Source organism: Haemorhous mexicanus, chromosome 18, assembly GCF_027477595.1.
Source record: "Haemorhous mexicanus isolate bHaeMex1 chromosome 18, bHaeMex1.pri, whole genome shotgun sequence".
Lineage (NCBI taxonomy): Eukaryota > Metazoa > Chordata > Aves > Passeriformes > Fringillidae > Haemorhous > Haemorhous mexicanus.
The window spans coordinates 2,627,040-2,651,750 of NC_082358.1; the positions used below are offsets into that span (position 1 = coordinate 2,627,040).

The 24,711-nt window shown below is 46.2% G+C and overlaps 1 protein-coding gene and 1 long non-coding RNA gene across 7 annotated transcripts in view; one reads left to right on the forward strand and one right to left on the reverse strand.

The window, feature by feature from the left end:
* LOC132335611 (matrix metalloproteinase-24-like) lies at nt 1-21,802 on the reverse strand. 2 transcript variants are annotated; one of them, XM_059862347.1, is made up of 7 exons: nt 21,062-21,802; nt 18,536-18,684; nt 12,482-12,598; nt 10,226-10,530; nt 2,358-2,656; nt 1,893-2,009; nt 1-392 (listed from the first exon to the last, which is right to left on the reverse strand). In XM_059862347.1, the coding sequence occupies exons 1-5, from the start codon at nt 21,518-21,520 to the stop codon at nt 2,595-2,597; spliced, it is 1,092 nt and encodes a 363-aa protein (XP_059718330.1). In that variant the 5' UTR covers nt 21,521-21,802; the 3' UTR covers nt 1-392; nt 1,893-2,009; nt 2,358-2,594. The 2 variants fall into 2 exon arrangements, with proteins under 2 accessions (XP_059718330.1, XP_059718331.1); XM_059862348.1 differs by having other exon boundaries at nt 2,358-2,909.
* The window catches only part of LOC132335612 (uncharacterized), a 22,303-nt gene continuing 19,355 nt past the window's right edge, over nt 21,764-24,711 (forward strand). For 3 of the 5 annotated variants that reach the window (XR_009488706.1, XR_009488708.1, XR_009488710.1), the window contains exon 1: nt 21,765-21,904. This is a non-coding gene — a long non-coding RNA (uncharacterized LOC132335612). Of the gene's footprint in view, nt 21,905-23,803; nt 24,018-24,711 lie in introns of all 5 variants that reach the window. The other 2 variants (XR_009488707.1, XR_009488709.1) reach the window with 2 other exon arrangements.

Consider the following 24,711-nt stretch of genomic DNA (forward strand, 5'->3'; position numbering starts at 1 on the left):
TTGTATTTTGAAATTTTATTAAAGTAAAAATGATCCTTAAGAAGTCAGATGATTGACTGTGTGTGACAATAGCATGCCTCAGGTAGTTACAGAGGAGATGGCGTGAACTAAACATGCTTATGTTCCTTCTACCCCAACAGCCATGTAGAGACAACTGTTGCCCAAGCACAACTTAAAGAAGCTTTAGGGCTACTCTAAGCTATGCCTTGGTTCTTGCATCTTCAGACCTGAGGTAGGTCTGAGCTGTCCAGCAGAAGAACATGTGATTTGTCTGTGCTCCTCCATTCACCTCCACGACACGCTCTGCTCAAGGAAAGCTTTCCAATCTTCTGAAGACCCTGAAGAAAGGGTGATAGTGCTCTGTGGAATTCTGTGGAAAACAGCTTTTCTATCTAGAGAGGAAGAAAATACATGTTAAAAAGAAATACAGGTGTCCCTTTGTTCAGAAGCAATTATTGTTATGTGTTGCTTCTTAAGGAATTACGGAAAACTCTGAAAAGTGTCTGAACAGCTTCCCTGCAGAAAGGAGTGACCTGCAGTTTTAACAGCAACTGCACCACAGCCATGTTAAAGTGATCCCCACGAGACCAAGGGACTGCAGAAGGACAAAGAACACATCATGTTACCCACATGAAAGGTAATTTGCCTTTATTGCCCAAAAAGCAGTGCGCAAATCAGGGCTGGCAGCTGTTCTATACACCTTACCAATGGTGCAAGCTGGGCTTTATTTGACATGCCAGAAGGGACTGTGAGGACAAGCTCCTGTAGAAACTCAGAGGAAAAATACAAACTAATGGTCTGGAATGGTAAGACCAAAACTGAGAGAGTGGCAGCCAGAGAGAGGGGCAGTTGTGCCATTTCAGCTGCTCAGCAGCCTGACAGTGGAGCAAGCATGTTCTGCTGAAAAATTAAACCCATCTTTCACAAATGTAGGTTGTAATTCCATAAACAATTCAATATCAAAGAATTACTAAACCCAAAATGAAAATTCCTATTTGCCTATACCAGCAGAGAATTTGGTAGAACAGATGGTAAAACAGTAAAGAAAAAAAAAATCATAGAAACACAAAGAAATGTAGGTATGACCTTCATTCAATCAGTCTTGAAAATGAGCTATGGGTTGTATTTTAAAAGTATTTAAACACAGAAGAGTCGACTGACAGAATTCAGTCCTGACCCAGCTGTGGAAACACTGTAAGGTAACTAAAAAACCCCAGGACGTGGCACAGGCAGTGTGGACAATCCAGTCTGTGACATTTGGAATACTTTTTTGCCCATCAGGTTGAAATAATATTTAATTCCTGATGCTGGCAACAGAGCAAGTGTTGCTGTGGAAGTTGTAAGAGCAGCTCTGTGCCACAGCCAGGGTGTTCTCTAGAGCAGGAGACTTTCTGTCTTTGTCCTCCCCTAACACAGAAGTTCCTGATGGGGCTGTAAAGACTGAGCAGGACTGAGACACAAGAGAGCTGGGATGGAAAAGATCTCCTCCTCAGAGTCATATTCTTGGTGGATTTGGGTAGAGAAGGCAATATTAGTCAAACTGTTTTCAAATTGTGAGCTCTCCTTCAGAAAGAGCAGAGAAAAGAAAGAAGAAATTTAAGCACCTCCCAAGTTTGCTGCTCATGTGTGATGTCAAAATCCAAAGTATTGGGTGCCATTTCCCTGCCTGATGCTACAATCCACCTCTGCCCGTGATGACCTGCAAACTCTTTTCAAGAATTCCTCTATTTTTATTTTTTTTTCTTCCTGATGGCCTGTTGTTTTTCTCCTCTGCCCTTCAGCAAGTGGAATGCCACAACTTTATTAAAGACATGGCTCAGTTTTGGCTCATTTCACATCATCAGTTTCTGCTTTATAAAAGGAAAATGATAAAAAGAGACTTTTTGGCTCACCTTGATTCTTGTGACCTGTTTTTTTTCACACTTTTTTTTCCCTTCCTTTTTAAGGGAATGACACACCATTTTGGTTCTTACTGGCTCTTTCCTGTGAATCCCAGAGTATTTCACTCTCTGTTAAAAGAAGTAAAATACTTTATTTTGATTATACATAAATCAATAGGACTCCAAATACCTACATAACTATATTGCTACTTTGTATATTGAATGACTACTAACAAGTGCAATGGGATAATATTTTTCTTTAAAGAAGACTGTGAACTTCAGGTATTGACAAGTACCATCAGGTGTATTTACAAGTACAGTGTTTTGAAAATTTGGAATTTGGAGGTGACCCTTATTAATGAATCCCACTGTAATCAATAACTAGGACTGCCAAGCTTTAAAATCCAGCCTGCATTGTGAAGCCACTGCCACGTTTGAAGAATGACAGCAAACACACCAAAAGAAATCACTACTTACAGAGAGGCTGTCCAGGGGTGGAGAGGAGAATCTGAAGACAGAAATCTTCCCCATGTGCTGATGGGCTTCCTCTCTTCTCCTTCAGGTTGACAGGACAGGGGTGCAATCTCAAACTGCTGCTGATTTAAGCTGCCTGATTTGATTTCTTTTTACTGTGGCTGGCTTTCTTGAAATCATGTGTCTATATCCTTGCTCAAATCTGTTCAACATTAGCACAGGATGTGAGAGAGCTCCGGCTTATGGGATGGAGTCTCTCTCCAAGCAGCTACAGGATGAAACCAGCGTTAAGTAGGTATGTCCTGGAGATTAAACACAGAACCGGTCTTCAATGAACAAAATACCAAGCAACAGTATGACCTGGTGATGTATCATCAAAAGGCCTGAGAGAATAAATTGAAATTTTAATACAATTTATGCCCCACTTGACTTCCAACGTGTACGTGAAAGCCTTCCAGGTCTTCTGTGCTAAGGGACACGTGAGTAACTTCAAAGCAGCTCTGGTTTTTGCTCTGGAAAACGCTGATGCTCATTTTCAACAACACTGTCAAAAGCCTGAAAAATAATGATGGATTCAAAATGCCATTTGTTAGAACAAAACTCTTTAGATGTGGAGATGTTCTGTATCTGAGAAATCAAAGAAAGAAAATTAAAAATCGACTTGGCAGCCAAAAAGCACTAAAAATTACACATGTTCTCTCTTGTGAGTTACTCACTGTATTCACACTCTGTAGATTGCCAGCCTCAGTACCTCCATAGAAAATGAACATGAGAAAAAGTGGTAAAATAAGAAAGAAATGAGACAAAGCGAGGCACGACGCAGAGGAAACAGGAATTAATCAAGGAGAAAAGACTACCAAGCTCTGGCAATTTGCTGGCTGAAGGTACAGGGGTTAAGGTGCATTTTCTTTTCCAAGCAGGCACTGCACTTGCACAAGTCAGGTAAGTGGTGAGCAAGCAGAGAGCAGAGAGTCAACCTAGGAAAATGGATGCCAATGCAAATCTCAAACACAAAAACAAAGCTACAGCTGGATACTCTGCATTCCTCTCAGTTCCCTCGCCCCATAAAATAAAATATCACAAGTGTAATCAAACAAAACAAATAGGATAAATAATGTTTAGCCATCAATGTTTCCAAAGTGACTAGAAACACCTGGAAGTCTTTGATAATGAAGAATTGTATGACTAGTTTTCACCTAGAAAAAGCCAAACCTACTGATACATCCCCTTTAATCCAGGGAATCTGTTGGATATTCTAACATACATTCTACGTTCATAGGATTAGTCTAGTCAATGCTCCAGAAACCTTGGACATGCAGGCATGAAAAAAAGGAACAGTCAGAGGTGCTTCTTCAAAAGGATCAAGCAACTGGCAAAAAATACTGCCAGCTACCTTTTCACGCACCTGTGAGCATCACCAGTCCTCCCTCATGAAAGATTTCAATGTTAAACAGTCCTGGTTTTAGAAGGACACTAGCTGACAGAAACAGAGAATTTTATGAGCTGAATACCTTGTTATGGCTCAGAGCTGCCATGAGAAGTAACTACAATTTGCTTTCAAGTTCTAGGAACTCAAATTCTGTCTATGGCAGTGCTAAAGAATTATGGAAAAATGTAGACTGAAAGGCATGGCTGGAAGCCACCAAGTTGAACTTTTTGCTTCAAGCAGGGCTAATCTCAAAACTACATCAGGTTGCTCAGGACATCATCCAGCCATGTTCCAAAAGCCTCAAAGGATGGAGTCCCCACAACCTCTCCAGGTGCAGCCTCTGAGTTCTACCACTCTGCAGATGAAGAAGTTTGTACCTGACACCCCAGGTGGAGTTTTTCTTGTTGCAGCTTGTGCCCCTTGCCTTTTGTTCCTTTTTCTGTTCCTCCACCTCCAAGAGAGTGCGGATCCCTCCTCTCTCTAATACCTCCTCAGGTGGAAGACTTTTATTAGATGCTTCCTCCCCATCCTCCTTCTCCTCACTGGGCTGACGAAGCCCAGCTCCCCTGGTTTCATCTCATTTACAGGGATACAAATGTCCAAAGAATCAAGAAGGTTTGTGATGTTAATACTGCCAGGACAGAAAACAGTAAACCTCTAGTGAAGACAGTGCTTTGAACACACTGATCAGCAAATGAAATGTTGGCTTAAAGCTCTGCATTCCCCCAAACAGGCACGTCATGATCACTGGCTGTCAGTAAGCTCCAAAATTAGCTACCCTAATCAAAATTTTCTCCTTCAGATCCTTGCTGAATATTCACATTCGTCAGCCTAGACAATATTTGGCTGTCCTGAAAAACCTGGTCAGGTTCCTGAGCATATGCCATGGCCAGATGGTGACTCCAGGAGTGCTCGCTCTGCTGTTCAGATAGATGTCCACTGAAACAATGCTACTCCTTGTGGTAGAATCACAGGCAAAAAGCTGTCCAGTTCCTCTGCCCTGTGGCTGCCAGGACCTTTCCAAAGGTGGTGCAGGCCCTTTTCCTCCAGAGCTTCTGCAGAAGCTCCTGCACTGAATTAGCACTGAATTAACTGAAGGTGACCTGTGAAATCTCATCTCCCATACTGCTTTTTGCAAACTCTGGCAGTATTTTTGGTTGGCTTTCTCTCAGAAGCCATGAACAGGAAGCTTTCCAAAGAAGCCTCCGCAGGAACCCACTGGCATCTGTGGGGGACACGATCAGTTGGAACAATTATAAGATTTGTTTTTTGCCAACATCTAAAAAGCTGCCACAGTGGTCATCCAACACTAACAGAGAAAACTTGCTACAGGTGTGGAAGAGAGGCACTGAAAGATGAACCCTATGGTCTGTACAGTGACCACACAATGTTAAGCTGAGCCACACTGGAGTTGGTACAGAAATAATTCATCAGCTGCTGGTGTTTCCTGAAGGAGCTGCAGTGGCTGCCCTGAGCACACTCCCACCTACAATGCCACGTGACAACAGGTGATAGGGAGGGTCTTGAAGGCCAACTCTGGGCATGGTTAAAGAAATAAAATCTAGTGATCCCCGGCAGAGTATGGATACCCCAGGTCTTACCTCACTTTAGTATTAAAAAGATTCTCTAATCGACCTGCAGGGGGTTGACAGACACCACAGATTTAGTGGTATGGTGTTAGTGACATGCATAACAGCAATGTATTTTTGCTTTTAAAACACCAGAAGGGAGATTTGCCTGGGATTATTATAAATACTATTTGTAATGTTAAACTGGAGATAAAAATTTACTTTCTGTAATTAATCTGGATTAAAATAATGTTTGAGTTGTCAGAGGTGTGTAAGAGCTGTTATGTGCCATGTGGATATTTAAACTGACAGAACTAACTTTCAGTCACTCAGGATTCCTTTTCAACTTGTCTTTGGAGTTACATATATCTATAATGATTATTTCCACATAAAGGCTACTAAGTACTTAATTTGGCCAGCTAATAATGTATTTCATGCACCTCCTCTCTGCCTGAGCCAAGTTAGGAGCCAAGGGAGAGAAACCCCAGCACTGCCAAGTCTGTTCACCCCTTTCAGGTTTTTGCTGCCTGAGCAACGTGTCGGTGTTGTGAGTCTTGAGGTGGGCACTTCAAAGCCTGCTTGGCTGTTGCTACGGCACATTTCAAGTAAAAAATGCCCAAAACCTCAAGAAAGGAGAGGAAAGTCAGGTGTTCTTTCTGACAAAACCAGCACTTGGGAACTGAGCCCGTGCTGACACGAGCAGGTGTCCAAAGGCTGTGTCTGAGCAGCCCAGAGGGGCCCCTTGGCCAGGGAGCAGCCACAGCCCAGGTCCTGCTGAAGGACAGGGACTCCAAACACAGCTTTCACCTGCCTCCATGCGCCAGGCACCAAAGCCTAACAAGCCTGGGACCAGCTAGGCAGCCAAGAGCTGCTTTCATTCCTATTGAAGAGCACCTTCCAGGAGAACCACGAGGTCAGTCCCCACCACTGTGACCATGCCAGCTGCTCCTCGTGTGTGGTTGTGTAGATGATTTATCTCTAAATGTGCCCCCTCTTTGCCAGTTGCATGTTGTTTGCTGCATCACTTCTCTGATTTCCCTTGTTTCCTCCAAATTCCAATGTTCTGCTTCATGCTTCCAGCTGCTCTCATCAACATTATCACGGGAAAACAAACGAATTCTTTATCCCATGGTCCCAGTTAATAAGAGCTGCTCCAGGAGTTCAGCTTCCTACCTGGTTTTGTCCATCTTCATCATAAGATTATCTAAATTAATCTTCCAGAGCTTACTTAGGAGAATGCCAGCGAAGGCAGTACAATTATGAAGATAAATCAGCAACCATAAATTGAAAGTACAGTTTTCCTCTGCTAAAGAAACGGAATGCCTGAGTGGAACTGTAACTAATATCCATGGGGAGGGAAACTTTGCATTCACTTTGAAAGCCTGTGCAGGGGTCATTCTTCACAGCAGAAGAAAACGGAAGGCTTGGTGCATGTGCCCCTGTTACCAAGGGCTCAAGGGGACAACCAACAGCATCCCAGCTATTATGATTACACCAATAATTTTAAGGGACATGGCAGTGGCCATGCTGTCCAAAAGGGCAAAATCAGTATAATAATAACGATGCAAAATGATAATGAGTATGTAAATCCCAACTAACTATATCCTAGCTGGGATGATAAAGTTGTCAATAACCCCAGTGGATTACCACAAGGCCTCTTGGCAAGACAGAAGCTTTCATCAACAGGACACACCACATTCTCCATATACAAATTGGACATGGCTGTTTGCATAGAAAGATCTGCTCAAATGATTCTTATTTTCCCTGACTGGATGAAGTTTCTTGTAAAAAATTTCACTTTTATCCATATAATTTGTACTGCTAGTGAAGACTGCAGAGCAGCTCTTCTGGGGGGTGACAGCTGCTTCCAAGCACAGATGGACTGGACCTCTGCAGGTGCCACAATACAGTGTAACAGATGCAGACCCACAAAAGCAAGGATTCAGACTGGAGTAACTGTCATAAAACTACATGGGTAAGAGGTCAGCAAAATGTTCTAAGGATCTGCGGCACCAGTTTCAGCATTCTGCTCTGTGGACAAGAGATTTACCTTCACAACTGCAAGGCTAAGAGAGCTCCAAGGTAGACGGCTGAATTTTCCCCTTCAACCAAGACACATTCCTGTCAGGAGTGGAATATTTTCCACTGTGGTATTTTGTGGGTTGATGAAAAGATATCATTGTTACTTCAATCTTATTTCAAGACTCTTATAATAATTGAACAGACACTGAATGGCCAAACCAGTTCCTTTTTTGCACGTGAATAAATGAGAGCTTTGCTAATGATTTTCTGGTAGGGCTTTTTTTATTCTTTCACTGAGGCGTCTTCAATTCGAGACTGATCAACCCTGTTGCCACAAAATACATATCTTAAGGAGAAGCAAGACCACGTTTGAAGAAACACTTCCTGTTAAACAGATGATATTGTCCCCTCTAATAACTTATTTTCAATGAAAATTGGCAGTGAACTGAGCAGGAAACCTGTGACAAGAAGAAACTCTTCAAAGTCCTCCTAAAAGCATTTCAAGTAGAACACATCAGAGGTGAGAACCTGAAGCAAATGAGTGCTCCAGTGACAAGGAATAGTGAAACAGAAGGAAACCCCTCCCTAAAGAGGCCTGGATCACCCAGTGAGGAAGCAGAACACCTTCACAACTGCACACCAAAGAAAAGGATGCAGGCAAAACCAAATTCCTCACACAACATGTCTATAATGCTTTGACTACAGCCTTTCCCCTATCACCCTCAAAACATCAAATTCCCTTTCTACCATCAACACTGCCCCAGATGGAAGGGTCAAATACAACCCCACCATTCTCAACATCCTCAGTGGTGACTTTTCAAAAGAGCCTGTGCAGCCCAGTCTATGCAGCACAGTAATCTGAAAGCAAATGCACAGGTGACATCCTCTGGAAAGCAAATCTCAAATCCTTTATCAATTCTTACACAAAGAGCACACCAGCCCCTCAAATACCAATTCATGAACTTGGAGGACACCACTCATGACAGTCACTCAGAACAGCAGAGAAATACATCATGTTTTTGAAAGAGCCACATGGATAAGAACAGCATTAAAAAAGCTTTTATAAAAAGAGAGACACTCTACTCATTGTATGCACTGCACTCAAACACCATCCTAAAATATGCATCCAAAAAAATCCTGGAAGAAGTGACCACCTGTGGTGGAACATCCTACCAAAGGATGGAATATTTTCTGCAGAGCCATCCCTGCCAGTCTTTAAGCAGCCTCCCAACCTTGCAAAGCTTATCTCAGAAGGAAGTCATTTGTGCAGAAAATGAGGCTAGAAAAAAGCAAGTACAACTCGTCAAAACCTTCCCTTCCACCTTCCTGCAAGGACCTTCTACCCCAGACATCAGCACTCCCAGGTCTCATACATGAGCTTTCCTGGGAAGTCATATCCAACACCTGGGCCTCCCACACTCCCACAGCTGAGCTCAAATAACTGCTGAGGCCAGAATGAAGTGGCACAGAGCCCTGACACACACAAACACACCTCACTGCTGCAGCTCTCACATGGTAACCACTCAGTCCCTGTCTGTCACTCCTGATCCTGGAGGGAGCCCTCCAGCCAGAAACCTAGGAATAAAAATTCCTAACATTTCAAGGCAGCAAAACACTGCTTCTCAGTCACATTATCATTTCCCACAGTCTCCACACTCTCCCCCTCTCCATACCCCACCTCCCTTTCTCAGCCTACACCTCCTCTAGTCATTTGCACATGCCAGGAAACATTGCTCCCCTTTCCCTGCAAAGACAAGGATTGTCTCATCTCTGCTTTCCTACAAGTCAGCACTCCCTGGTGAACCTGACAGCTCCATTTCCTGTCAGAGATCATCTGATACCAACTCACAACTCTGAGGGATTTTCCCCATTTGCAATCCAGTCTGAAAGCAAGCTGTCACCTTTAAGCCAGCTCTGAAGGCGGCTTGTGTGCCTGAAAGTTTTTCTTCTTTTAAAACAACACTGTTTGGCCTATGAAAGACATCACCTCTGCATAGTCCTTAGGCATCATGGGCACAACAACACTGCTGCTTTTATATAGTTTAAAAAATCAAGACATATTTACAATCCAAGTAAACTTCCAGTCCTTATCAAAATATTAAAACATGATTTTGAATCCCTAAAGGCTTAAAGACACCTTGCTCTTCCCAAACCATTAGGACTGTGGAAATTGGAGAGATATTTTGTGAGGCCACCATGAAATTCTGATTATCAGCCTAAACTTTTTACAAGGCATCACTATCCTCAATCAAAGATTTGAAAACAGAACAGAAAGGGCTCGTTGCCTTTAGAGAGTAAGATAAAGCTAGAAAGATGCAGAAACTCTTCGTGCTTCATCAGATAAAAAGAGCTGTCCCAATCATCAGTCTCCCTTTACTGATCAGCCAGCCCCAAACTCTGACAGGATAAGGAATTCCAGAGTGTGAGAAAACAAATATGGATCAAAACAAATTGGCAATTCAAATGTCTTTACTCTCAACTTTCTATTCAGCTTTACAACTAACTTTAATTGGCCTTGGAAAGTATTCCATTTGATACAATTTCAACACTATTTTATTCATCTTTTTCCTCCCAGAGTTGTGGGTTTTGTAGCAATTAAGGCCCAAATCTTGAGAGATGTAAGAAGCCAGCAGACACACTGTTCTGTTCACTCCTAAAATTCACAGCATGCACAGCCACAAACAAATTAATACTATTATTTTCCCACTTAAGATAGAATATGTATTTAGAAAGCATGTGAACCACTGTATGGGAGGTGAAAGCTCCACCAAGCAAATACTTTCTAGCTGAAAGCCTGTCAGTGTGTCTGCAACCAACTTATCCTTGTTGGGAAAGATGACCTGCACTCTTACCATCATGATTAGAATTTCCCAGGGTCCATGGCTCATCTGAGTCAAAGTGAGTGTCTCCTCCAATTCCTGGTCCAGGAAAGTAAGCATGAGCCAGGAATCCACCTTCTCCATCAAATGGAGAACTGTCTCCGTGGAAACCAGAAGCAAAAAAGATCATAATATCTGCCTCCTTTCTGTCATTCTTAATTTCATGGTAAGGAACCTCTTCAAAGGTAAGTGGTGTCACTCTCTGCCAAACATCAAAGGCCTGACGAATGGCTCTCCTCGTATCAATCTCGCCAACCTTGGGGGTGTAGTTGTGGACACTGTGGGAATGAGAAAGAAGGGATGTTTCAATTTGCAGAATACATTTGAGACTTATCAATACACAACCACACAGTTTCAACTTCCAGTAGGAAGTTTCTTGCAAAGTTTTGCTGCTACAAAGAAAGTTACCCACAGAACTACCACCCTGCTCTGAATTCTACGTTCCTTAAAAAGAACCTTCATCATTCTTTGGTTGATTTTGGATCACTTCCTAAAAACCTTTCAAATCTGGGTGCAGACAGTTGAGTAAATTTTTTTAAAAATGTTAATTACTTCAGATTTTGTCTGAAGTTATGCTGAGATGGAATCTACTACATGAAAAAAAAGGGACCACTAAAATTCATTTTGAGAAACAAACTTCCAGTAAACTACACCACCTTACTTATATGACCTGCTTCCTTCTCCAAACCACTTAAAATATTCTAGAGCTCATAAGGGTGATGGATCTGCCAGTTTTGTACAGCCCAGTCCATGAGAGCTAAAGATACAGAGTTTGGGGAGAGTAAGGGGCATTTAACTGCACATAAATGTCCCATAATTCTAAACAAAATGTTAAAAATGCTGTTCATGAGATGTTTTGTGCATGTGCACATAATAGCCTCATGATCTATTAAGCTTGACTAGGGGAATATAAAGTATCTATGCCATGGGAACAATTTTCAGTGTTTAATGAAGCTGGCTTGATTTAATATAAACACACTGTAACACACTCAGAGGTGAATCAAGACACCCATCACTTGAATGCACACAATAAATACAGAAATTGGAAAGCTAAACACTACTGGTTTGACAAGAGCAGCAGTGCAGTCATCTGCCAAGCTGCTTCTCTTGCCCATGCATATGCTTAAGATCTATTTTATTTATGTGTCTCCATACCCCTCTCCCCTACGGTCCAGAAAAAGGTTAAAGAAGGATCTGATTCTCAGACCTTTGCATACAGAAGGTGTCCCTTTACAATTTGAGTTAAAACAATTACTATTGGTGGAAGCTTTGAACTAGCCCCTCCTCCCAGTCTCTGCAGCCCTTCACTGTTACTTGAAGCATCCTCCTCCCTTCTCAGAATTCTTGGCAGAAGAGACAGAGGGCCCCAGTTTCTGATCCTCTTTTCCTTCACTCCATCATGTTCTTTCCTACACATTTTTGGTACTTTTCCCATGCTGGTCACTCACATTTCTACCTCTTCACCCCACACATTCCTTCTGACTTAGTCTTACCCAGATCTCCTCCTTAATGACTACATCTCTAATTTTCACTCCTTTACAATCTCCTTTCCCCCTCCAAAAAATTTAAAAGGCTGCAATTTCAACTAGAGGGTGAGTTAATTTTAATTTGAAGTGACATTCCTATTGCCAGAAACCTCCACCGACCATATTTCAGCAACTGCCTTCCAAAAGCTCCGAGCCTGACTGACTCAGAACACCTCTCTGGGAAACAACTGCCCCTCTGCAACCCTCCCTTGACACCCGTAGCTCACCCCAGCTGGCCTAAGCCTGGATAAAAGCAAGAGCTCTACTACAGGAGCAAAAGTAAAACCTCTGCAAAAATAAATGTTGCAAATCAGTAGAAGGAGAAAGCATCTCGTCCCCAAACAGTGATGTTCCTTTTGCTTTAATGGTTTGTTAAAAGTGACCCATGATCTAAAGGCTAGAGCCTTAGATTTCTAACAGAAGAAAAAGGGCCTTTTACTAAGATTTTTCTACCAAAATTACACAACTGATGGCTGCAATCCAGGTGCCTTTACTGATCAGTTATTTTCTAATTGATAAGAGACTCTTCAGTTACGCCCGGGTTCTGACAGCATTCTCCCCCACCACATTCTGAGAACGAAAGCCCAGACTGGACATTACAGGGAGGATCCAGTTTCAATTTAAAAGCACTTACAAATTCTGCATGCCAAACCAGTACAGACCATTTTTGCCCCATCAGAAAGGGGGAGGGAGGGGGCTGTACCTGTAGGTTATGTGCTTCTGTCTCCACTTCTGGCCCGTGAGTGCATACCGCTTTTTCCTCCGGCTGCGGCGCAGGTGGGGATGATCCGGAACTCCACAGCGAGGCTTCTTCATCCACCTGCAAGGAAAGGGCAAAAAACAACAAGCTACACTAAGAGTTTGGAAAAGAGATTCCAAACAATTCAGGGGGTGACTGGAAGACCTCTGAGAGATGGCCAGTGCTGCCACCAAGAAGGGTTCAGTCCTTCCTTTGTCAGGTTTATCCTCTGCACAGGGCTGTGCTACCCACCTCTGCTGGCAATCCACACACCAAAACCACTTCACTAGTCCCTGTGCTCAACAAGAGCTTAATCATGATAATGCCACAAGAGACCCAAATCAAAATCGCAGCTGGGTGTCCCCTGGGATCAAATTCACCTATCACCTACTGGATCCACTCTCCATTTGACAAAGTGGTCCTGTGCCACTGAAAAAAACCTAGCTCATACCTCACTAGGTAAAACTGAACAAGTGCAAACACAACCCTCCCAGACAATAACTAAGGCTTCTACCTGGAAGGACCAGAACAGATCCCCCCAGTCTCTGGGTCACACACACCAAATTCCATTAGGTTCTCCCTATAACCCCTGACTCTTGATGTCACTCCTGATGTAGGAAACTCTAGACTCTATTGCCAAGTGAACTGGAAGAGCAAAGGATGCTGTCCCTTGCACAGAGATCCAGGCAGTATTATCACAGAAGTCCACCCTCCTTCCCTACCTGCTTTACCTCCAGCCTTGACAGATCTTTTGTTCCTTTCTTAAAGTAGCTTGGGGGTGGTCAAACACTCACAGAGGTTGCCCAGAGAAGTGGCAGAATCTCCATCCTTGACGATATTCAAAACCCAACTGGAAATGGTGCTGGGCAGCCTGCTCTAGATGTCCCTGTTTTAGCAGAGGGTTGGAGTAGATGAACTCAAGATGCTCCTTCAATGATTCTCTGACAGAATCAAGGAGAAACAGACTGTTCCTCAAATTACACTTGCTCATGTGGACGTGGTCCAGAGAAGCCAGAGGTGGCTTATGGAGGAACAAATCTGCCCATCAGTGCATGTGGCAGCTGGGAAGGAGACAAGGGCAGAGACTGAGGAACTGCAGGTACTAGTCTCCACAGGCCCCCAGTCACATCCTTTGAGACTTTGCAGTGTATCCCAGGCCAGCAGAGCAGAGTCCAGAAATGACACAAGCAGTCTCTGGCCACAGTCTCTCCCTAAGCAGACTGGCATTGCCTCAGCCACTGGACTTCTTCAGGCATTTCATGCATTTGATCCACTCACTCTGATGGCAAAGGCAAGGGACACAAAGCCCTTAAGAACACTTTGCAGGACATCCCACTGAAAAGCATTCTAGCCACTGCTGGCCCATTTCTCACAGGACACCAAATTCTGTCCCCCCTCCTCAGCAAGGTTTCTCCCACATCCTTGGCTACCCAGAGGACAACTTTTGGCCTCCAAATGCAGACATTCCTCCATCAACTGCAGCCAGCCAATGGCAAGTAGTCCACGCTTGTGCCTAAACAATGTACATCTTATTCACTAAAAAATATTAACCCCAGACCTTCAGGAAGGGAGAGTCTCCCATCACCAGAAGATGGCTTACAAGACTTTTTGTCAGGACACCTTTTCAATTAAAACCAACCAGACACACAGACACTGTGCCTCGCCAGAAAATTCTTTCAGAACACACACACCTGCTCCCTGTTCAGGCAGCCATGCAGCCCTTTCCTGATTCCACTTCCTCTCTGTAATTCTGGTTGCTTATAAATTTCAATGCAGTCATCTGTCATTGTCTCCCCACCAAGAACAGAGCAAATGAGAGCTGTTATACACATTGCACTGTACCTGACAAGAACCCAAGCTGTGTATATAAAGCCAGCACAGATCTTCCCCACTTACATCACCTCACATTTATCAGCACTGTACATCTTTCAGAAATCCAGGCAACCTGTGGAAATTGGATCTGTCTTGCCCACACAACTGCTGCCACCTTCAAAGAAAAGCAGTACATCTAAGATTTGCTTTTCGAAATATCAATTCAACCTGAACACACTGTGTTTTTCCAAGTGTCCTTTATTTGTGCTCTTTTGCATTGCTTCTAGCACTTTCCTAAAGAGACCTCAAGCTTACTGTCACCTGTATGCTCCCAGATATTTCCTGAGTTTTCAGGGGTTTTTTCAGTCCCACTCACATGTTATGACACAATGTTTTCATCATAACCTTACACAAGCCATAGTCTGAATCAGGTTTTCACCTCCTGAGCTTCATGGGAACTCCAGTAGTCTGAACATCACCATCATCAGGCCCTGACTGTAGTCAGAAAGTGACCTTCTGTTTTATCCTTACTAGTATCATCCAGAAGATAAAGAATTAACAGAGCAGTACTCCCAAACCAGCCTGCATGTGTAGAGAAGTCACTGGGGCTGTCCAGGGCAGTGCTGACACACCAGCACAACCTCACACCTCAGCATCTGTTTCCTGTAAGAACACCTTGCCAAGTTCCCAGCACTTGCCCATGCCCAGCTGGCCACATGAATTCACCCCCACACAGCTCAGCCCACTATTATCTAAGCCAGAACTGCACAGAGACCCCACAGAAAGTGGATTCCCTCCAACAGCCAAATTCCCTGCCCGTTTGCCAGCTCCAGGTACAGGCGCAAGAGCATGGGGCTGTTCCAGAGGAAGCTGCAATCCCAACTCCTGGGGCTTCAAGCACTTCTTGAGCCAAAGCTTCCAAGGTAGAGCTACTGAGACTCACGCTGCCCATGGCCCCTCACTCCTCATTATATAGTATTTAAACTATATAAGAACCCAATTTCACTTAGGCTTGTCTGAACCCCTATATTTCTCCACAGTTTGTTCCAGAGCTCAGATACTGCCTGTCTGAAGCCAAGGAACAGAGCTCAGCTACCTGGTTGGAGCTCAGCAGCACCCGAGCTGTCGTCAGCCTGAGTTAATGTCAAGCTGAGAATGTTTATTTGGATCAGCTCCCTGCTTCAACTTACTTCCCAGACATATGCGCCCTGCTCTAATCACATGGTACAAATCCAGCCATCTCTCCTCCTCTCAGCAGAGCAGGTCTGTGGCAAAATATCCACAAAGCTGTAGCTTGCTGCTGTTAATCATCTGTAGCTGAGCCTTATGATAGTCACTCTCTACTGAGCAGTTTGAATACCCCACTCTATGTTCTAGGGGAAATCATCACATCAGAAACAACAAAAGACAATTATTTGCAGCAAGATTCAGATACTTAGGGTTGATTCCCCCATCCTTATTTTTTTTAAATGGGAACAGCAGTAACACTGCATCATCAAAATTTATACTTGGCACTCTGAGGCACAGACTATTGCATTCCTCCAGCTGCTTGGCATCAGGAAACAAGCCATTTCCAAAAGCAGTGACATCCAGTTCTTGTCCAGATACAGCTGTTCTCCCCAGCTCAGGCTCCAAGCCTTTCACAAGACTCTCCTAAAGAGAGGGAGCTGTCACTCTCAATCCCCTACTCTTGAGCTGGTGGGAGTGGTATCTTTAAACAGCTGTGGTGCAGCCCAAGGTGAGAGACTTGCACAACAGGCTCAGGACAAAGCACAAGACTCTTCACACAAGTAAGATCATGTCTTGGTTCCTTCCAAAGCCATGGGATTGACCATGACAAAGACAAATCACCACTTTTGTTCAGCACAATTGTGCCTTCTCTCCAGCACACTCCAGGATTATATCCTTGCTCAGCTGCTCACAAAACCACAGCTAAACCCACCAGCTGAGGCAGACACAAAATTTGCTGAGGCATCATCAGTTGCAGGGTCTGAGGAGGCTGTTTTATGTATTCTCCCTGCACTCTTTACAGGAAACTACATATCCTCTGCTGAATGGATCCCCACCCAAACTTCCTTTTGGGTACTGAAAAGCATCACCTGTGGTGATGCTTCTTTTCCTCTCCTACTAGCAGTACCTGCATGGTGGTTTCCACATGCTTGGGTACCAATCTTGGAGGAAAAAGCAAGCTCCAGATCTGAGGGCATGTGGGAAAGGAGATGAGAAACTTTAGGCTTCCATACTAAGTGTAAATAACTCTGATTCTTAAAGTCACTTTAAAGAGACAGAACTTGTGACACTGACGGAAGTGACAGAAAAATTCCTAATTGCAATCTCAAAACTCCTAACACAGACTGAAACAATGACTTAGTAAATGCTCAAGCCCTTGGAGGCAGCCTGCCTTGTCAGCTCTCTTCCTTCTACTCCACAACCAGCTTCCACAACCAGGTCTGAGGAAGTGACAGCCCAACACAGCCCAGGCAGATGCCCCTCCAGCTCAAACGACAGGCTCACTGCTAACAGCAATCTGGACCTCTTTTTCTGTTCATGCAAATTCTAGGCAAATTCCCCCCTGCCATACAACATATGGACCCACTGGCTCAGGACAGATGGAGGCAGAGCAGCCCAACATGCCTCCAAAGCACACCAGTGTTTGGCTGGAGCTGAGGTCTCAAGCTTTCGAGACTTGAGTTTCAGAAGAGGGAACCATCTGGGTTTTTCACTCATCAGCCTTTGGGTGTTCATGGGCAGATCAAGCCCTGCCCACAAATACAAAGTCATAAAATGTGGGCAACACATTTCTTTCTTTCAGAAAAACTTTTACTTACTAAAGCAGGGACTCCCACTCACAGTTTGTGCCCTTCCCCTGTCACCCACAAGGCAGCAGAAGCAGCTCCTTAACTTTCCAAACTAGCACCCCAATATCACAGCCCCTTCTTTCCCCACCCCTTTCCAAATCATCAGCATCCCAAATCTAAGCTTCTACACACCAACTGCACACACACAGCACTGCTCGATGGCTCTGCTTCAGCATTCACCTACAAACCATGTTATTAATGGCAAAGAGATCTCAGATGGAAAATCCCCACCTTTAAAAAGAAAGCACTTTGTTTTCAACTCATTTGAAAAGCATACAGGATTTTCTCTGTCCCTCAATGGAGAACAAGGGGCTTTTCCTGTGAGCTAAAGGAGGGAATGTTACGTTCACTGGAGAGGTAGTCCTAGTCCAGCAGGATCCCCTCCTGTCCAATTCAATAATTTCTTCTGTTTCTCCCTCTTCTTGCAGTCTGGAAGGCATAAAACCAAGCAACTTTCTTCTTTACATTATTTGGTTACTTTATGGCCCTTTCTTTTGGGCTACCATGTCCCTTTTGCCAGCAGTGTGCTCTATGAGGAGAGATGAGGAACCAGGCAGAGCATGCTGTGAAAGGGTCTCCTAATGTAACAAGGGCAAGGGACAAACAGGCAGGGCCCAAGCAAATTCCACTGGGCTTTCTCTTTTTGCTCACCATGAGACGCTTTTTTCCCCAGAAAGCCTTAGTAAGACCTTCTCTGCATTCTGCTTTAGTTAGCAGATGCTCCCCAGACCAGCAGCAGATGGATCCAGCCACTACACGACACCCTGGCAGCCAGACAAGGAGCCACTGCCACACCACTCTTTGGAGCCCACACTGAAGAGAAGATGAAAAAAAAATCCTCTCCAGCCCTGGCAATTTACACCAATGCTTCTGAGCTATCAAAACCCAGATCACAAATAACAACACATGGCCAACACAGAGCAGAGAACATCCAATGTCCAACAAATGGCAACTGTGGGCAGCTAAGTAGCCTTGACTACTGTAATCAGACTCCAATAACTCACTTCAATTCAAACTATGGATCTCCACAAATAACATCTGTGGAGATGCACAAATCAAATTAATTAGGAAATAGATTAGAAGCCGTTTCTGGAGCCAGAATTTTAACCTGAATTCAGACAGAGATGGAAGTAAATTAAACCCTTGATGCCTTCCACTTTCAAAAGCTCACAGGATTCACACTTTGATTGTGCAGGAGCAATGGGGATCTGTGCCCAAAGAACAACAGTAACAAGAGCCTCTCCTCACACTCATAAAAAATACTGTCACTATGAAATACATATTTCATACTGAAATATGACAGTGGATTAAGAAAGAGAAAGACAAAAACAGCCTAGATTAATCTTACTCAATAGTTGTCTGGTCCAAAACTCCTGTTACTGGGATTCCATAAAACTGTTGCATAGTGGCAACTGCAGACTGCACAGCTTTTCCTGACTGCAAGGGAGACATTTGGCTGTCAGATGGAAGTAAGTAGCCATAAGTTTTTAACCAACCCTGAAAAAGAAAGAAACAGATGGTAAGATGCCACAGTAAGTTTTTCAACATAACAGTTCAGAACATTTCCTCAAAAGAAAAAGTGACAAACTAGCCCAAAATATTCAGCCATCTCTCTTTTTTTGGTTAGGTTTGGTAATATCAGACGATTCCTAGGAAGGGCTGAAGACCAGCTTAATATCACCTGTCCTGACAGGACAAGGCAGACCTGCCACTTAGAGATGAGCATCATCTGAACAACTGGGGCAGACTTAAGTCTTTGGAGCACCAGAAATGCCCAAGAAGCTTTGTTCTTGCTCCAGGGACTTCCTGTGCACCCTGTGCTCTTGCCATCACGAGAGTCCTCAGTCCCCACAGCAGCAAGCTCCCAAGAGCCCACTACCCACTGCTGTCTCTGGACCATCATTCCAAGAAAACAGCTTAAAAGTCCTGAGAAATCCCTGGAAACACAAGTTCACCTTTGCACTTGCAATGAGAACAGGACTAATTCTAAAAAACCAAATGGACAAAACCAACCAAACAAACAACAGCAACAACCCCCCCCAAAAAACCTAAAACACACACAAAAAATTGAACAACCTGATTAGGTGGGTGTTTCCTCAGCTAATAGCTAACACCAGCCAACTGTCAGAACAGGAAAACAGCCAACTCTCCTCAAGGAGTTCTGTCCCTTTTCCCTGCCTCCACCCTAAAATGCAGCCTTATATAAAACTGCATATCAAACTTGTCAAAATGCTAAGGACAGCATTTTCAAAAACATACAATTATTCAGGATTTTTTTTCCTCTCCTGTCTTCCCCTCCCTCACTTTGATATGAGGAGAAATCAGAATATTCAGTAACAATAAGAACAACAACAATCATAATAATAGCAGTAGTAGAATGAAAACTTGTTTTCCTGAACTTTTCCCCATAACTTTTCACGCACACTCCCTAGCGCTTCATTCTTCTGGTTGATTCAATTCTTAGACCAGGATTATTATGAGACCAGCATATATCCTCTAAGCTTTTCCCCCATCGCTCTGACCCACAGGACAGTCCTCACCCCATAAGCACTGATAAATCATCTGCATGACCTGTTCTCCCACTGACATGATCACTCAGGGAAGGGGGAGGGAAGATGCTTGCTCTCCCTTAACATAACACAGCAGCAGGAAAGGGGCTCAAGTCAGGAGAAGCAAAAGTGGAAGAACAATCCCTGTTTCTTTGTGGCAACAAGAAGATGCCAGAAGCCATTAAGGAGAGGGAAGGGCCCTGCTTCCAAAGCAGGAGAAAGTATCAAAGAAGGGCTAGAAGCCCATCTCATTCCACTCCCCTGCTATAGGCAGGGACATCTTCCACTATGGTCTCGTTGGTTGCTCCAAGCCCTGTCCAACCTGGCCTTGGACACTTCCAGGGATGGGGCAGCCACAGCTGCTCTGGGCATCCTGTGCTAGGACCTCCCCACTCTCATGTTCCTTCCCAATATCCCATCTAACCCTGGCTGCTGGCAGTAGGAAGCCAGTCCCTGTGTCCTGCCCTCCAGCCCCTTGTCCAAAGTCCCTCTCCAGCTCTCCTGGAGCCCCTTTGGGCACTGGAAGGGGCTGTACTGTCTCCTCAGAGCCTTCTCTTCTCCAGGTGAACACCTTCAGCTCTCCCAGCCTGCCTCAGTGCAGCGGAGCTCGAGCTGTCAGAACATCTCCATGGCCCCCTCTGGCCTTGGACCAGCAGCTCCTTAATGGAGTTGTGTTAGGAGCCCCAGAGCTGGAGGCAGTGCTCCCGACGGGGTAGGGAAGCGATACGAGAGCGTGGATCGGGCACGCCAAAGTTCATCGAGGGCACATACAACGCTACTAAACACAGACATGACCAATGGCTTCAGACAAAGCCAAGCTGCAAAACTGCTCCAAGACCATCTGCTATCCCTGCCTTGGCCTCTGACAAGCACAACAATGCTGGGACACTCCATTATAACCAACATTAGCTCCCCTCGAGCAGCGAGAGCACAGTAACCAAAACAGCCCGGAGCGGGGCTGCCCCCGCGTACACCCCTTCCCTGCCGACCGCACTCGGAGGCGGCAGCGGGAACGGGGCACCCCCCGATGGCCACCGGACACTCCGAGAAGCTGCTCCCGGAGACCGAAGCTTATGTTCACACTGGAGGAGCACGGCTGCTTCTCCGGCGGGTCCCAACTTGCCGAGGCACGGCCGGAGGAGCTGTGCCCGCACACCCGAGCTCAGCCCGGCCGTGCGGGAGATGATGGAAATCTTCTGGCGGAGGAGGCGGAGGAACCGCTGCCCGCCCAGCTTTCCGGCCCACCCCGAGACACCCAGCGCACATCGCGGCCCCGGGACGCCGGTGGCAGCCGCGGCGCCGCCCGGCCCCGCTCGCGGACCTACCCGGCCGGTGCTGGTGTCGGCGGCGGCGCGGAGCAGCGCGCAGAGCAGCGGCAGCAGCGGCCCCGCCGCGCCCAGCGCCCGGCGCGGGCAGCGCGCCATGGCCCCGGCGGGGCCCGGGCCCGGGTCGGCACCAGCGGCGCTCGGAGCGCTCCGGCCCCGGCGCCGCGGCTGCGGCTGCGCGGCTGCCCGGAAGGAGAAGGGGGAAGAGGGACGGCGAAAGAGGAAAGGGAAAGGGAAGGCGGGCAGCGGAATCCGATGCTTCCTCTGCCGGTCGGCCCGGGGCTGCCCCGCGGGGAGTGCGCCGCGGGTCGCCGTGACCGGCCGGCGTGTGGCAAAGCGTGGCATATGCAAAGTTTTCTTAAGAAAGGTTATTCGTTGTGACCATCTCCGGGAGAGAACGTGATACCAGCTGCGGGTAGCCGACAGCAGGACGGCTGGAGGGGCAGTCAGCAGGGACATTCCTGAGGGGATGAGGGCTGTGCCGTGCGGATATTTACTAGCTCTAGCTTGTGGAAGGCCTTCCCAGATGAACTGCTATGTACTAGAGGTAGCCGGCGGCGGATCAAGCTCAGCCACGAACTTCACCAGTCTCTCTCCTTCCAATTGCACCCCCATTTCCCTGGACACTTCCAGCACATCAGGATCAGCAGGACTCCCCCTGACACCTGCACAACCAGCCCCATCTCTCACAGGCTACAGGGGCCCTTTTCTCCAGCCAGGCCGAATCATAGCTCCTTCCTGTTCCCCGGCAATTCGGTCTGCTTGCAGGGAGGGTATTGCTCGCTGCAGGCAGCCAGTTCTACCCGTGAGCAGCTTGGCACCTTGGGACCTCTTCTCAGCCAGGTAAGCACTGGAAAGTACCAGCAGCCAGAAGATCTTCCGTCTGCTGCTTCAGCCCAGCAAGATCACTCTTGCTTCAGTTCTGAGTTTTCTTCTTTTTTTCACGCCCTGTCCTGGAATAAGAATGACAAACCCATGTTCCATTTGGGGCGTACTGTGTAACCAGAGGGGCTATGAGGATGGAGGCAGGCAGCACTCCATTTCTCTGTCCCCTCTGACCATCTGCCCCTGCCAGGACTTTGGGCAGAGAACTCCTTCCTCCCACTCTCACTGAGCTCCTGCAATTCTGCTCTGTAAACCTCATTGCATTTCTCTGCAGGGACAATCCTATGCTCTCAACAACACAGTCTATGCCAGCTGACATGGAGCTGTCAGACCCTTCCCAGAATCCGTACTGTGACCTAAATGCACTACAAAGCTGAACTGATCTTTTTTTTTCAAAATGATAGAACTACAGAGGTCTGGTTAAACCTTCCTGGGGGTGTGAGTTAAACTCGTTTCTTCTCAGCAAGAAACCGAGTGTGCTCTGCAGGGGCTCGTCATAGCACCACTGTCCCATCCGCAAAAATTGAGGTGTTACAGATAGGTTTGGATTGGCAACACAAGGGACAGCTGTTCACAGCTCAATGGGCCCATGATGCCTCAGGCCATCAGGGCAGAGATGCCACCTGTAGGTGGGCACAAGACCCAGGGGTGGATGCAACCATGGACAGCATCTCCCAGGTTATCCATGATTGTGAGACGTGAGCTGCCATCAAGCAAGCTAAGCAGGTGAAGCCCCTGTGGTATGGGGAGTCATGGTTCAAACAGAAGCATGGCGAGGCCTGGCAGATTGACTACATCACGCTGCCTCCAACCTGCCAAGGCAAGTGCTACATGCTCCCAATGGTAGAAGCCACCCCGGGATGGTTGGACACCCAGCCTGTGCCTCATGGCACTGCCCAGAACACCATGCTGGGCCTTGAAAAGCAGGTCCTTTGGAGGCATGGTACCTGTGAGAGAATTGAGTCCACCAAAGGGACTTATCTCAAGGACAGCCTTATCAACACCTGGGCTAGAGAAGCTGGCATTGAGTGGGTACATCACATTCCCTACCATGAACCAGCAGCCAGGAAAGTTCAGCAGGGCAATGAACTCTTCAAAAACACATTGAAGGCAATGGGGGGATGGGACCCTCAAGCAGTGGGATCTGCATTTAGCAAAGGCTACATGGTTAGTTAATAGCAGAGATTCCACCAAGCAAGGTGGCCATGCCCAATCCGAGCCCCTGTGCACAGCAGGTGGAGGCAAGGTTCTAGTGGTGCACATGGGAGGTGTGCTAGGAAAGACTGTTTGGATTAATTCTGCTCAAAGACAAACCCAGCTGTGGGGTTGTCTTTGCTCAGGGACCAGGTTGCACTTGATGGGTGATGCAGAAAGATGGATAAACACAATGGATATCTCCAGGGGACCATGTTTTTGGGGTGAATTGCCCAAAACACTGTGCTTGTATCCATATCGGCATCTATGTGTGTATGTATATAATTAGGATAATATATGGATGTTTATAGTTTAAAAGTCAAAGTTTGATGTAACGTGTTGGTATGGGAAAAATTCAGGGTGGAAAATGTTGTGTGTTTGGGGTGGTTTTTTTGGTGAATTTTCTCTCATTTGTTACCTGGAAGGGAGATGTGGAGAGGAGAGGGCAGTTGATGCCTGTGGGGAATGAATTGTCTGTGGGACAATTGAGATGCAGAAGGACTGGCCAATGACTCTCCCATTCCACTGGAAACTTCCAGGGAGGGAGGGCAGGGTTGGGCACTGGCCTGCTGAGAGAAGAACCAGCTGGCCATGCTAGGAGCAGGGCAGTTTGGGCAGTTTCTGGTGCTGGACCCGGCACTGCTTCAGAATTCTCCTTGCCAGCCATAGGTGAGCCCATTGCTTGCAGCAACTGCTGGTTGATGGGGACTTTTCCACACTCACCATTGCCAGGAAGATCCTCACCATCTGTGTGGGTGCTTGAGGGGAAACGGGACCACCCCACCTATTCTCTCTCTCTCTGGAGAGAGGGAGCCCCAGGTGCTGCTTGACTGGAACCACAGCAGAGCTGCCATGGCCAGGATACTGCCACAGACAGGTGAGAACCTGGGGAAAGCAGAGCCCCAGCTTCCCTCTGTCCCCGAGGCCGCCGTTACCCCTGGGGTGGCTCAGGGCTCGCAGCCGGGGGTCCCTGGAGCCCCTGGGCCAACAGCGCCCCCCGGAGCCAGGGCAGAGTCACTGCAGCCGCTCTGCCTCGCCGGCAGCTCACAGCGCCCTCTGCCGGTTGTGGTCATAACTACAGCAAAGGCAGAACTGCTCAGCGGCTGGGAAGAGTCTGGCATTGCTTGGGGGTGCTGGTGGCTTTTCTCTCTTGTTCACCTATTTTTATATATATTCTAGTAAAGAACTGATATTTCTTTTCCCATATCTTTGCCTGGAAGCCCTGTAATTTCGAGTTGTAATGATTTGGAGAGAGGGGGCTATCTCTCCATTCCAAGAAGTTATCAGCTTTCCTGGAAGACACCTGTCTTTTAAACCAGGACAATCTGCTGTCATTAATGGAGAAATTGACTTAGGGGGTAAAGGAACTCACAGATACTTGAAGCTTCAGCCCTTGCCTAGGAATTGTTCCTGATCTTCACAAAACAGGGGCTTCGATGGTTTGAAGAATAGTCTTTGAATGATCTCTACAGCCCAGCTTTTATCTCCCTCAGAGTGCTCCTTCCCACAGTATGTCACACCAGTGTGGCACAGTTCCTGTGCAGGTGACATCCACTGCCACCAACAACAGG

Excerpts from the sequence above, each read along its gene's own strand:
- LOC132335611 (XM_059862347.1), bottom strand. The coding sequence starts at position 21,520 with ATGTCCCTGCTGACTGCCCCTCCAGCCGTCCTGCTGTCGGCTACCCGC. Across the intron at positions 10,531-12,481 it reads CAGAAGCACATAACCTACAG|TGTCCACAACTACACCCCCA; the intron begins GTACAGCCCCCT and ends TCATTCCCACAG. Across the intron at positions 2,657-10,225 it reads GGGAAATTCTAATCATGATG|GACATACCTACTTAACGCTG; the intron begins GTAAGAGTGCAG and ends TTTAATCTCCAG.